This window comes from Culex pipiens, chromosome 2 (genome assembly GCF_016801865.2).
Source record: "Culex pipiens pallens isolate TS chromosome 2, TS_CPP_V2, whole genome shotgun sequence".
Classification (NCBI taxonomy): domain Eukaryota; kingdom Metazoa; phylum Arthropoda; class Insecta; order Diptera; family Culicidae; genus Culex; species Culex pipiens.
In genome coordinates this window covers 65,607,005-65,622,209 of record NC_068938.1, presented here as the reverse complement: position 1 = coordinate 65,622,209, position 15,205 = coordinate 65,607,005, and the positions used below count along the sequence as shown (strand labels likewise).

The window sequence follows — 15,205 nt, the reverse complement described above, 5'->3', positions numbered from 1 at the left end:
CACACATCCCACTTGTTGGGATGACAAGGCAGGGATTTGATCTCGGTCTCAAGGGGGAATGCTGAGCAACAATAAAAAAGAAAACTCTCAAATTTGCTTGTGGATTGCTGTGCGCAAATAGGAAAATGAAAATTGCATTTTCACCAATCTGTCTGGTGATGAGAGCCGGAATCAGTTTTCTCTGGGTGCATGAATAATTTTGCAAACCTGTCGGTGCCATCAATTTGCCAATTCATATCCGGTGTTTGGTGCTGTTGTTGTTGTTTTGTTTGGGAGTTAGTTTTGGTTTTTGAAGAGCTCAATTGATCATATGTTGGTTTACAAATTTTTGTCGGAAAGAGGTTAATACGTTTTTATTGAATATCAGATTGATTCAGCAATGGAATCTCGGTAAGCATCTAATGAGATCAATTAATGAGCATTCAATGCAAATTAAATAATTATTCATTCTATTTAAATTAAATTATTATTACTCCTTTGAATTGTTATCACACTTTTTAAACAGATATTAAAGCAGTTACAACCAGACATGCATCCGCTCTAACTCCTCTTTTAGAAGAACTTGTTTGGCATTTCACGTAGATGATACCCAGCATGTTAACTAGTGATTAGAGTACACTAATTACGCTAAATTTTTAAAGCTCCCGAAGACCCGAAGAGCTTTTCTTGAAAACCAAGTGAGATATAGCATAAGAACCTTTAAGCGCACTCAAAGAGCTATCATGAAGTTCTTTTCAAGAGCTTAAGAGAACATTAACCTGAAAATATTGCTAAAATCTCTTTTTTTTTCAATGAACCAATGTCTTTAACACATTATTCATGCCAAAAACAAGTGGTTTTTACCTGGCAACAAGCATAACATTACTTTAAACGAAAATGTCATCTAGAACAAGCTGAGTGCCGTTAAGAATAGCTCTTAGTGCCGATGCATGTCTGGTTACAACCTCCACAAGTATTTACCGGAATAATTGGAAACTTTAAATGGCTGCTAAATTAGTGGCTGATTTATTTGAACATTTTTTTCATTTGAAAAAATCTCTCGGACGAAATTGTTAACAAAAATAGGATTTCCATGATTAAAAAACTTTTTTTTGCAGCTCTCTACGTTTTCGCCAATCGTCTTTTAATTGTTTTTTTTTCCAACGATTCCTAATGTCCAAATAAGACATATTGTATCATTGGTTTCTCAATACAGCTCATCATAGAAATTTGGGGGCCGTCCATAACAAAGTGCCATGAAAACATTCGAAAATCTGTATTTTGAGATAGAATTTCCTGATCGATTTGGTGTTTTCGGCAAAAATTATAGGTTATGATTTGGATTATAAAAAAATCTTGTTTTTATCTTTTTTTTTTATTTTTTTTGATTTTTTTTGTTTTTTTTTAAGTGCTAAATTTTGAGATACATGGTATCTCGAACGTTTTGAATTCCAAGTTAAGTATTCTAGAAAAAAAAGGTATTGAAAAAAAAACCTTCTTAAAATCATGTTTGGATTTAATATTGAATTTTGAATTATAATATTCCTGATAATTTTGGACTAAACGCACCGTTTTCGAGTAAATACTATTTAAATGTTAAAATTTTCGGAATAAAAACTCCCGCTCTCGACGGTCCCTTCAATATCGACAACGAGAGAGTCCACTGTGTTACAATTTTTAATGGTAAAAAACTACATTTTTAAAGTCTTTTTGGCCTCTTTTGGCCTCACATGTTTAAAATTATGGGCTTTTCACTTACAACATTTTATGTTCAAGACAATCCAGTATGAAAAATTTTAAATTAAAAAACGCTTTTCCTATACTTATAACACGCAATGTCACACTTGCTCAGACCCCCTCTCCCCCCCTAGAGCGTGACATACTTTATGGATTACGCCTTATAAGAATTTAACTTGATAATATAAGAGATGTCATCCAAACATAATGTGAATTTTTTTTAAGTATTATTTCAAAACATTTCATTTAAAAAGTAAATTTCCTTTTTTATAAACATTAAATTAAAAGAAAAATATTTTTACTTAAGTTTTTTACACTCCTCTTTAGGATCACTTAAAAATAAAACCATAACCATGATTTTTCAAATCCAATGAATAATTCAAATAATCAAAATTTTAACACCAATTGAAAAAAAATAGATTTTTGTTAAATCAGTAAAAATAATAAAAATATATATTTTTATTTTGAAAACGCTTTTTATGCATTGGATTCGAAAAATCATGAAGTTTGACATGCATCTTTCCCCTTTTACTGGACCAAAGTGGCCAATTTTTCCCCCGTGGCACATGGAACCGGTCACAGTAGGTCAGAATTGATTGTTTTAGTAATTGGACACTAGTAGTAGGCTACCCTGTTGAACAACATGGTTCCTTTGGCCAGTTCTGTACTGTCTTACCTTGGGGGATCCTTATACATCATATCTTGTCAAGAGCGAAATTTTTCGTTGATATTTGGCCATTGCACAGTGGTCCAGATCGCAAAATTAGGTGGAAAATGGATTTTCCGTAAAATGATGAAATTTTGGAGCTTTGGTGCCTTCAGAAGAGTTGTTGCATATTGAAAGGGTCAACTTTTGGTTTGGTTGGAAATTAGGGTGGTTCACTATTAGGGTGATTTTGAAAATCTAACTTTTCAGGAATATTTTTGGGAATTTTTTTGTCTTGTAGAAAGTTGTTGGGCTTGCCAATCCAAGCAACTTTGTCGAAGACACCAAAATTTTATCTCGTAATCTACGCCTTCTACGACCAAATTTATAGAAAGCATCTGAGCAAACCTTCAAAAATCAGTTTTTTGAACGTGGCAATTCAGGGTTGTCCCGCCCGTGTGGATCAATCGGACCGCGCACTGGACTCCAATCCAGAGGTCGCCGGTTCGAATCCCGCGGTGGGCGCTCTATAATTCTTTGTGTAAATATGGGTATTCGGCGCCGTCGCTCCGTGCCATACTTTCATACACTTAGGAGCCCAGGGCGGCGAAGTCCTTGTAGATAAAAAGGAAGACCTAGTGGTTGGTTCTAGCAATGGTGGCCGAAAGCTATAAAGTCAACTTCGTTTTTAATTCAGGGTTAAGTTTTAGAGAAAAGTGGTATTCGGGGCACTTTTAGAGCTCTAAAAAACAAAGATTTTTATTTTTTGACAAGTCAATTTGGACTTAAGGGTCATAAGTTACAGCGATTTTAAGGTAAAAAAGATGCAGATTTAAAACTTAAATATCTCGAAAAGACGCAAGCCAAATTTCAAGCGCCAGGTTGCATTTGAAAGAAGAGATCCAGCCCTACAAACGCTGAAAAAATCTCAGGGGTGTTTTTCTTTAAACTCGAGATATCTTCATTTGAAAAAGTCTAATTTTCAAGGGATAACCTTATGGGACCACCCTAACGAATTTCGAAAATTGTCCAAATATATGTTTTTCGATGTAATTTTGCCCGCTGAATCTGAATCTGCCCTCAGAATTGACCCAAATTATCGAAAAATCGATTTTTGGTCATATTTTGGGTTTCCATGTAAAATTATCATTTTTAAAAAGCTCAGGATTTAAAAAGCTGAAATTTGTGTCCAAACCACTCATACTACCCGTTGTTGGTAAAGGTAAAGTGAGGAAGGGATCTACCACATAGATCGATTAAGTTAGTTCTTATAATAAGAATCTGATGAGGTTCAATCATTAAAACGAGCACAAAACGATGCATTGCCTGTTTTTTTTTTAATGAATAAAAATTGTCCCAAAGCATAAAAAAATCATAAAATCCCGGGACCAAACCAATCAAACGTCCCAACTTCTGCGGAGAACCTTACTAATTAGGCAAAAACCTTTAATCAATTTCGCGTCCAAAGACCAACAACACGATGCCGTCGCAAAAAAAAAAGCGGAAAACCCATCCATTTGCCGCCAGAAACCAATCCACAAAGTTCAATTTTTCAGCTGTCAAGTGGCGGAAATATTTTTCTTATTCTGCCCAACAACGACTAGCTGTAGAGGAGAAATTTGGTTGGATTTGAATTTCAAAAATACTGCCTTAATTAATTTGCGTTCCTTGGAGCTTCAGTTTAGCCGAGATGAGGGACTTGAGGTGAGGGTGGATTTATTTATTCTTGCTAATCTCTTGGTTGGCCAGCCTACAGGGCAGTTTGAACTAATTAGAGGGGATGTTTGACCATAAATTGATGAAATTTGCTTTTGGTACTGTTTCTAAGTATTTTTTGTGACGTTGAATTTTTTGAGCCAGGAAACCCCCAGGATTCAATTACTAATCCATGTTAAAGTCCCTCCGGTAACCTCTCACACACTTCCGCCTAGAATAATAAACCAAACCCCAAAAATGTGTCACCGGAAGTCACCCACCTGCGCAGATCCGGACTCGACGTGTACGGTGCCGCAACCTCCTTGATCTTGAGCACGATGATGGCTGTGGCGAAGATGCAGATGACGTTGATGACTGTGAGGAGGCCGGAAACGATTCCGTTAATTAGGAACTCCGTTGGGATGTAATTGGTGTACAGGAACTGGTAGCTGGAGTTGCCAACGAATGCTTCGCCCTTGAGGTGGGGCATCTTGATATCCTCGTAGATCAGCCAGATGCAGGCCAACGCCCAGAAGAGTCCCTAGAGATTGAGAGACATGAGAACAGATACATAACTAATTTTCGCAATTACAAGTTTTTGGAACGCGAGTTTGTCTTTTTGTTTTTTTGTCTTTTTGTCTTTTTGTCTTTTTGTCTTTTTGTCTTTTTGTCTTTTTGTCTTGTTGTCTTTTTGTCTTTTTGTCTTTTTGTCTTTTTGTCTTTTTGTCTTTTTGTCTTTTTGTCTTTTTGTCTTTTTGTCTTTTTGTCTTTTTGTCTTTTTGTCTTTTTGTCTTTTTGTCTTTTTGTCTTTTTGTCTTTTTGTCTTTTTGTCTTTTTGTCTTTTTGTCTTTTTGTCTTTTTGTCTTTTTGTCTTTTTGTCTTTTTGTCTTTTTGTCTTTTTGTCTTTTTGTCTTTTTGTCTTTTTGTCTTTTTGTCTTTTTGTCTTTTTGTCTTTTTGTCTTTTTGTCTTTTTGTCTTTTTGTCTTTTTGTCTTTTTGTCTTTTTGTCTTTTTGTCTTTTTGTCTTTTTGTCTTTTTGTCTTTTTGTCTTTTTGTCTTTTTGTCTTTTTGTCTTTTTGTCTTTTTGTCTTTTTGTCTTTTTGTCTTTTTGTCTTTTTGTCTTTTTGTCTTTTTGTCTTTTTGTCTTTTTGTCTTTTTGTCTTTTTGTCTTTTTGTCTTTTTGTCTTTTTGTCTTTTTGTCTTTTTGTCTTTTTGTCTTTTTGTCTTTTTGTTTAAAATTATCGTTCTCATTCATTAAATTTAAAATCGCGGATGAACGAGTGCGGCTTCCGTCACTCCAAACGCTTTTAATTTGATTTGTCCCCGGAAATCAACTTTAAGAAAGTAAGCGACACAATGTCATCACTTCCCATTAATGTCAATTTTATTTCCTGTCTGTATCTTTTGGCTGCCGCCATCTGTACTCGAGGTTGGAAATAGAACTGGGAGGACGATTAAATTTGAAAGCGTAAGCTGCTGAATAAATTATTTCCCGCTGGAAACTGCTCGATGTCATCAGGCTGAATTTAACGACATTTTATCAAATTTTCCCGAAAGACGTCATCGTGATGGAATTGGATTGGCTTACTGTTTCTGTTGAATTGAAGAAAAGCTTGTAAGTATAGTGATTTTCTATTTCAAATGGAAACAATCCAAATGGAATTATATGTCAGTTATGACGAAATTAAAACAAAAATTAAACTGGATTCTAATTCAAGGAAGCTCACCACAAACATAAATCAAAATGCAATCAAACATCCCACAAACAGAAAAAAAAATCTCTTCTCAAATCCCTGGTGTGTATCGAAATAATTGATTTTCAACAAGTCAATTGTACGTCCGTCAACAATCCGTACCACTCCGTGGGCCTGAGGCCACTGCAAGTGCTACAGTTGTTTGAGCAAAAAAAAAGCTCGTTCCTCTTTCCCCTCACCCCTAATCTCGTCAGTCCTGTTTCATTCGAACACGAGTTTTTCTCCCGCCCCGGGGAGGGAATCGGCAATTGGCCAGGCACAAATGTTCATTCTGTCTGGGAAAAGGGGTTCCCAGAACACACTGAACCTGTGTGTGTGTATGGAGAGGTTGAAATCAAATCAAACGAGTCACTTTGCAGCGGCATCGATACAGGTCGAGTCGCACACGGTTGAACTGGTTCCGTACAGATTGGGTTGTTGCGACAATTGGACTCTTGTCAGTTGGGATTGTTTTTTCTGATACTTTTTTGAATGCGGGTACATCACATTGAACTAAATCAATTGCGATTGTAAATAAAACATGCTCAATCGTGTTCCTGAATTACACACTCTTCAAACTTTTTCTGGTCCATAGTCCATTGTCCAAATGTCCAAATGTCCAAATGTCCATATGTCCAAACGTCCAAATGTCCAAATGTCCTAAAGTCCAAAATCTGATCTGAAGACTAATGCCTAATTTCCATAGTTCAAAGTCCAATGTCCAACGGATTCAAAAAGCAATTATTTTTTCCCGTGATAACGTGGTTATAGAAAGCGATAATTGCTGCAACTTTTTCCAAAGAATTCCGTCCTTTTCATTTCACCATATTTCACTCCAAATGCCCCCCTAGAGCCGGTCCGATTATTCCCGGACTCACAATTGAGTAAGAAAAAAATCGCATTGCATTTGCAACCCGAAGGTACTCACACAATTGACCACCGGCGGCAGCAGCGAGGCGGAAATGGCCACACCGATTAAGGGGCCGGCCGATCCTTGGAGCAGGGCCACCGCGACTCCACTGCCCGACGTCAGCGCCCACAGGATGCCCATCCACAGCGAGCGGGCATTTCCACTTGTTGGAGAGAAAAAAGAAAGATAGAAAGAGAGGCAGAAATTAGCGAATATAATGGCTTTTCTCCTGGATGCAGAATTGTGAACTTTTGAAAGGAAATTTTCACTCCTCAGGGGAAAATGGACTACGGAATTGCTGTTTATTGAACTGAAATTGGAATCGCTACTATTGACGGGGCACTTCGCGATGATTGCTGGCAACTGTTGCATTTCAGACTTTATTTCTACAGCGATGACAACGACGATTGTGACCATTGCCTTAGGTGATGTCTTTGAAAACCTGAGCAGACGAAAACAACTTAGGAATAACATTTTTCGATATTTGAAAATACTAGGCTAATAACATTTTATGTTATTTATAACAAGATTTGTTATTCGTCGTTGTGATTTTTTTTTATTATTGAATTGTTATTGTTAAAACAGACTAATAACATTTTTAGTTATTCTTCGAACAAATCTTTGTTATTATTTTTTGTTATTTTGACAACTAATCCGATCATCTCAATAACATTTGGTGGTATTCTTCCATAACAAAAAATGTTATTCCAAAGTTGTTTTTTTTTTATTTCATACAATATCAGACCAATAAACAAAAATTGTTGTGATAACATAAACTGTTGTTAAACCCTTAAGCAAAAATTGATTTTTCAAGAAGATTCCATAACAATTTCTGTAATTTTAACAGTATTTGTTATTGAAATTGCATGAATTTGTGTTTACCGTCTGCCCGGGTAGAAATAAAAATGTTTTTTTTCTTTGTTTGATCCACTTCAAAATAGTTCTAGGTGAATTGGAACATTTGCAACTTTGATTAAAACTATCGAGAGACGTTTGCTTTTTTGTAAAAAAGCAGCAGCTCTCTGGAATTTGTTATTTAATTTCAAAATTATTTATTCAAGAGTTACCTTTTGATATGATAAGAAACACTTGTTTTGTACATTTTTAAATGTTTAGATTGATTTTTAAAATCATTTTTTTTTTAACGAGGAGCTCCGTCTTAGGGCTCTATACAGGGTAACAGTTTTAAATTTAGATGAAACGTCGTTTCACCTATGCTCGGTAAGCAAAGAACTTCTTGTCATTATTTTTTTTCTATAGGAGAGCTATGCCCCATCTTTTTGGGAGCTGCTGACTAAACGAAAAATCATAAATAATAGTTTCGTCACATGTTCCGTTGGTCCTGCTCAGCTTTCCTTTATAAACATGAGTCGATCCAACTTTTAGCTTTAGTTGGCAGTCGACTATCAAACTGAAAGGAGCTCAGCTCTTCTCGCAACCTTCACCAAAAGGTGGCTTTGGACACTAGCCTTCACTGTTTTATAATTGGTTCGTTATTCGTTATTATGGTAATGTCCCTGACATTACCACTGCACTGACATTGCCACCGTTTGAAAATTTTACAAGTTTTGATGTGACTTTGCCATTTTTTTTTTTTTTTCATTCAGGAGAAAAAAAATGTACAGTATAGGCTATGCCCTAGAGCTTCTTCTACAGCTTAAAAATAATAATAATAAAAAACTATTTGTAATGTTTAAAACACCAAAAAAGTTGCCAGAAAATATAAAAAAAAATTTTTAGGCATAAACTTGACAAGATAAATTTAAATTTAAATACTAAAGTGAAACAAGAAAAACACGAAACAAGAAAAGTTAAGCTATCTATTCAACAAAAGTTCTATAGAAAAGATTCAACAAATTATAAAAGAAAATTGTAGGAGATTTTCACATTTACATCATAGTTTTTTATTGTGAAAATTGATAAAAATCAAAAAAGCTACCTAGAAATGCCAAAGCATTGAAAATAGTTTACTGAAACAAATTAAATTAATAATTGTTTGATTGCAAAATTGTTTGAGCATCTTCATTTTTTTATTAACATTTTTATTTTATGAATAGTAATGCATTCTGCTAAAACGCTCAACCAAACCACAATTTTTATTTTACCAGATTTCGCACCATCTTAAACTTTAACGTAAAAAGTGCCTTTTATAGTCTCCTAAAACATATTTAATGAATCGTACTCCAGAATTTTAAATTTTAGTGATAAAAAGTCAAATAAAAACATCCGGGCTATTTTCTTCAGTGCATACATTTATCTGCATCTGAGTCCTGATCGTAATCTACAACCAAGGACACCAAATCGATCTAGAAACTCTCTTCTGAATATAATGATTTTTTATTATTCACATGTTCATTTTGTATGAACAGCCCGAAAAATTGTATGGAAATAATAATGATTCAAAATGGCTTCTTTTGACATAAGGCAATCGAAATAATTCGGAAGATCTCGAAATAATTTGCAAAATTTCCAAGAATTTTTTTAAGCATATTATTGAATTATCAGCGATTATAAATATTTACTTAAGCGGTCAAAAATAAACAAGTTTTAATGCATTACATTTTTAAAATAAAATATTTCACAATCATATATACAGCACGAGTCGTACATTTATCCAACAAGGTTCACCGAGTTGGATAAATACGACGAGTGCTGGAAAAATCAAGTTTTGCAACGAGTTCCATACAGCATTTTTTGCAATTCCGAAAAACACCTATAGACTGAAATTATATGTCAAATGTTCATGTATTTTGTCAATAAATCGTATAAATAAAAAAATGTTGAAAAGTTCAACTTTTCAGCATCCATTTCAGTGCTGAAAAGTAGAACTTTTCATCATTTATATTGAAAAGTGTTGCTTTTCGATTCTGTTATTTTTGGTGTGAAAAAAGTAGGCTTTTTCACCTTTCAAAAATGACAGGAAAAGTAATCGTTTTACGATGGAATTGCAAAAATATGTTTTTCGTGAGTATATTTTACCATGCTTAATCACATAAAAATAATCCCGGTTCCAAAATAATAATTTGGGTTTTCCTTGTCAACTTCGAACTGCATTTTATGCTAAAATTGATAAAATATTATAAAATAAAAAAGTCAGATATGATTTTGATTAAAACAGTATTGTTTCCATTTCAGCGATAAAATTATTTGCATCGTGTAAAAACATTTGTTTGATTATTGTTATTATTAGTTGCAATTACATCACGTTATCGATGGAAAGTTGATATTCACTGAAGTTGAAAAATGTTAAGATATTTGTTGTATCGTAAACCGGGGGATATTGACAGGAAGAGAGTTTTTTTTTTGTAAATGAAAAATACGAATTAAATACAGACGAATGAGATTGAAATCATACTGAGCTTGCTAGAGAATTAATCAAAGTTCCTCAAAAATTAATTTTAATAAAATTTTGTAATGTTTTAAAAGTTAGGTACCATCTATGAAAAACGACATTTAGAAAATAACATGAGTATTTAATTGAAAATGTGTGCGAATTAGAAAACTAACTGCATTTTCGGATTGTTTGGAAAATCTTGCAATTAATATTATTAAAACAGAAATCACCCACAAAGTTATAGGAATCTTCAACAGATCAAATTTAAAAATTTCTGTGGAAAATTAATGATTCGCTAAACTAACTAAAATAATAAAAAAAAACTTTTCTATTGATTTTTCGGCAAGATTATTATTAGTTATATACCATTAAAGAAATATTTGAATTTTACTGAAAGGTAATACCACTTTAACGATTTTTATTGAAAGTTTTTGCCTTCTTAGTGGCTCTCTAAGATATCGCAAATCGACTTTTCTTTAATTTTAATATTACTTTGTCTATGCATTCCCTATGTCAAAAGAAGCAATTTTGCATGATAAGCAAAAGTTTTTAACACTGAAATCGGACCAATAGTTTCCGAGATATTGTAAGTTGAAAATTACAAAAACAATTCAGAAATCAGAAAAGAAGTGCAGAAATTTCAATTTTCAAAATCTCAGACACAAAATTGTAAGAATTTTTTCAGCTTTTTAAAAATACTTTTAAGGTGTGCTTTTTTTTGGTTAAATGTTGTTTGAATAGCTTTAATTTGCAAATTGGACAGAATAAGGACCGAGTCCAAAACCTGCCAATCATACGAAAATTTCCCCTTATATGATGTTTTAACCAAATGGTTCAAACTGCTTCCGAGAACACTAGAGAGCTCTTTTCCTCTGAAGCTTTGAACTCGATTTACCTTTTTGTCTGCAGCTTCGCGCACCCTTGTTTCGCAAGCTGGGTCCCATTGAATATGAACATTTTCTCATATTTTCTTTTAATTAATTTCCATACATTCCACCCGGTGCACGCTGACAAACGCGCAAAACTTTTTCTAGGGTGGTCGCATTTTTATTGAAGTGGCTTTTTCTGTTTCGGTTGGCTTTCCGATACGGCCACCCTAGAAACCCTAGCATCGTGTTCCTCGTCATTATTCACACAAGCTTGAAAAAATAAACATTACCGTGTGCCGTTGTCCTGTTTCCCCGTGTAAACAATTTTCGAGTGAAACTTTGGTGGGAAATTTTCGAGGATAATCCTTAAATCACAACCAAATTCGGGTGCCAGGGCAGAAACTTACCGTCCCTTCATCTCCTCGGTGGGGAAGTCTCCGAGGCCCCAGGGCATCTCGGTGGTGCCCAGAATCAGCCCGAAGATGAAACCAAACAGGATCGAGATGAACATTCCCAGCGCCAGCGAGATGAAACCGACCTTCTGTGGAGGGTGGAATAGAATGGTTTGAAATCGAGATTAAAACTGGATAGTATTGCAAGTCATGGAAATTATATGAAAATACAATTTAAAACCAATAAAATAGTGATGCTTTTGTGCTTCAGTTTCCTGTGAAAGTTAATAACCCTGCCATGTGATGAAAATCTGGTTGAGTTATGGTATTCCGTACATTTCTAAATTTCTGAAATTCAATCTCTCCTGATGTTAAGTTTTTCAATATCAACATCAAAAAGGCACAATTCTCCCTTAAAACAAACCCACAGAAACTTCTCCCAAATTCAAACTTTCCCAGCTAATTCAAAGCAACTCCCGTTCCTCAAATTTTAAAGTTCACGGTCAATGGAGGCAAATTATGAGCACCGCTAACTCCATAATCCTGGGCAGGCCCTTTGCCCACTCACAAAAGCAGACATCACAGGTCGCTGCGAATTTCGAACTTTCCCCAAAGTTTGTGGTAAAGTGAACTTTCGCTGGCTGGTGGTTTTTCAATTTAACTAGGACGTACCACAGCAGCATCAGAAGGGAAAAGTTTCCTCTGGTTTGGACTGCTGCCTGCCTGGCATCGACAGACACAACCACTTTGTAGGCCACCCACACCGCTGCCAGTAGTGTAGTGAGGCCAGTTGGTTCGGACAGGTTATAATTGTATGTACATCATCCACCGTGCTCTGATTTCAACGAAATTTTCAACCTTTCCGCATCGCTGAACACGGGTGGGAAATTTAAAGTTTGTGGGATTAAAAACGAAGTTGAAGGGAAACTCGTTAAATGAAGCGAACATTTTGCTGTGGAATTTGTTAATTTAAAATAACTTTAAAAGAGCAATTCTCCACCAAATCCGGAAATGGCTTTTACTTATTTTTTTTTTTATTTGGCTCAAAATTTGTGGGAGTTTTTCCTAACTCCAAAGAAGCCATTTTGTGTCTTTGATTCACCCATCTCCATACAATTTTGGTAGATGTTCATACAAAAAAAATCTGTAGCTTTTTAAGGAATTTTTGGATTGATTTGGTGTCTTCGGCAAATTTGTAGGTATTGATGAGGACTATTGAGGTACATATAGGTACGTGATTATTATTTTTTGATTTTTTAATGAGCATGAGCATGGTTGACTGCCAATGAGCTGCTACTCCGTTATTGACAGATCAGCTGAAGTTAAACAATGAATCAAAAATGATCAGTGGGAGCCAACCATCCGTTCACTGTTTAACCTCTGAAGATCCCAACTTTATTAGTCAATACCGGCGCCCTCCCAAGAAGCCTGCAGTTCAACGAAAGGGAGGAATGTTAGTCCGAGAGTTGAAGTTGCAGACTCATCAAGCACATAGTTTTTCGCTATATACTTGTTGATACCGCTTGAAACCGTTGAATCCACAGCATCTCCTTCAAGCATCACGTGATTAATTTTTTTTTGGGTTAGTAGGATAAGGTATTGGCTTTTCGATGCCTCCCGAGCTACGATGCTATGGGGAGGACTTTCATAACAAACCCGTCGGCGAGCCTTCCGAGCAACGATGCTATGGGAAGGTCTTTCTAGTTAACACACAAAATCACTCACACACAGTTATTTTGCTCCACTATCAACTCGACGATCCAAATTGTCAGTACGTCTTTATATCATTATATAGAAATGGCTTTTTCACCGCAAAAAATAAAACCTTATTCGAATAATGTTAACACAATTCACCCGACGCCGTGCCTTCCGATCAACGATGATATATGGGCTTTGAAAATCACAAAACAATTAATTAAGTTTTACGACCACGCGCTCCCTTTACAAATTATGCACTCACCCCATACAAACAGCGACACATAATCACAAAAAAAACCTGAATAATCACGACTTCGCATCCCCACTTCCAGCGCACCAATGATGCTATTATTCAATTACCACATCACTCACCCCATACGAACAGCGACACAAAAGCACACACAAAAATTAACCTGAATAATCACGACTTCGCGTCCCCACTTCCAGCGCACCAATCTTATTATTTTTTGATTTTTTAATTACCAAAAAGTACTTTAGTGAAATTTTGATAAAATGCGTTTTCAAGTTATAGGCATCTTAAAGTAACTTTTTAGAAAATAGTCGCAGCTATTCATTTTTTTCTAAATTAGTTCCCATGTTTGCCCACTTTTGAAAAAAATATTTTTGAAAAGCTGAGAAAATTCTCTATATTTTGCATTTTTGAACTTTGTTTATAAGACCTTTAGTTGCTGAGATATTGCCATTCAAAGATTTAAAACCGGGATAATTGATGTTTTTTAAGTCCCACCCAAACAACCAACCATTTTTTTTCAAATCAGTTTTTAGTGACAAAAAGTGAAATTAAAAATCACAAAATAAAATTAACCGCGTATCATTTTTTCTCAGAGTAGTCCTTATACATACCTACAACTTTGCCGAAGACACCAAATCGATCGAAAAAATCCTTCAAAAGGTACAGATTTTTCAATTTTCAAACATCATTTTTGTATGGACAGCTGCCAAATTTGTATGGATAATTATATGGACAAACTAATGATGCAAAATGGCTTCTTTGGGCATACTAAAGGCACCAAAAAAGGTTGAGCCGGATTAAAAAATAAAAATTTAAAATTAAAGAAAAAGGACCGATTTTGTAGAGAATTGCTCTTAATATTTGATTTGTTTTAATCAAGACTAACATTTGAAAAAAGGCAAACAATTTCTTGATAAAAAAAAATCAAAAAATTATTTTCAAAAAGATCGGAAAATATCACGAATGTTTTATTTTTAAACATTTAAAATCGGACCAATAGTTGCTGAGATATCGACACAAGAAAATTTTGGGATGTGTGGGTGAGACTTGAAAAAACAATTTTCCTGTTTCTTTTTCTTTCATATTCTTTAACTCAGCAAATAGTGGTTCAACCTTCAATGTTTTTTTGACGAAATTCAATGGAATTTTCTGAACTTTTCGAAAAAAAATATTTTCTGGAATGGATAATCATGGATACTATTTAAAAAAGTAAAAATCGGAATTCATCGTACAAAATTTAACTTTGAATGGCTATTTTTTTAAAACGGTGAACTTAACCAAAAAAAATTAAAGTTCTTTTCGATTGAAAATTCGATTTAACATAAAAAATGAGGTCAACAATTTTTAAGCACAAGATTTCTTTTTTCATGTAAATCACTTTAAAAAAAATTATAACGTGTCGGCAAAATTTTGGTTCATACTTCTGAATGGCTTAAATGATGCGGGGTTTTGTCCCCTAAAACATATAAAAAAATTCAAAAATAAAAAATAAGGATTTTGGAAAATTGAGTTTTTGTAAAAAAAAAGTCAATTAAAAAATCACTATTTTTTTTCGTATACCTATTTTTCCGGAATAGTCCTCATCAGAGTTGTCATTCCCCAAAAACCACTGCTCTTCTCTCCGTATTGATATTCTCAGCGCCGAACTTAGCCGAACACGTTTTTGTGTTTACACACTCGCGTTTGACATTCTCCTTTTCTCTCTCATTCCTGCTTTTGCGATCATCCCACTGCAACAAACGTTCAACCACAAAATCCGTCACAAAACCAATTTCGCAAGCGCAGTTTTAGGTTGGCTCCTAATCGCTCCTAAATTTCATTACAGTTTTCGGAGAGATTGAGAGACTCAGCGTTAAAAGCGCACTGTCGAGGAAAAGGAGAGGAGTGATAGAGAGAGCTGGCAATCGCGAGACAATAAAAGAGATCTCACAAGCTGTAGTGACGGTCGCTATAATCTCTG

The 15,205-nt window shown here is 34.8% G+C and overlaps 2 protein-coding genes across 3 annotated transcripts in view; one reads left to right on the top strand and one right to left on the bottom strand.

Moving 5' to 3' along the window:
* Positions 1-15,205, top strand: part of LOC120418404 (uncharacterized) — a 326,864-nt gene that overhangs the window by 78,132 nt on the left and 233,527 nt on the right. The gene's annotated exons all lie outside the window — the stretch shown is intronic.
* Positions 1-15,205, bottom strand: part of LOC120418405 (uncharacterized) — a 79,240-nt gene that overhangs the window by 25,494 nt on the left and 38,541 nt on the right. For both annotated transcript variants that reach the window (XM_039580781.2, XM_052707289.1), the window contains 3 exons: positions 11,310-11,443; positions 6,718-6,862; positions 4,339-4,598 (listed from right to left, as the gene is read on the bottom strand). In XM_039580781.2, the coding sequence (XP_039436715.1) occupies positions 4,339-4,598; positions 6,718-6,862; positions 11,310-11,443 (539 nt within the window). The remainder of the gene's footprint in view (positions 1-4,338; positions 4,599-6,717; positions 6,863-11,309; positions 11,444-15,205) is intronic.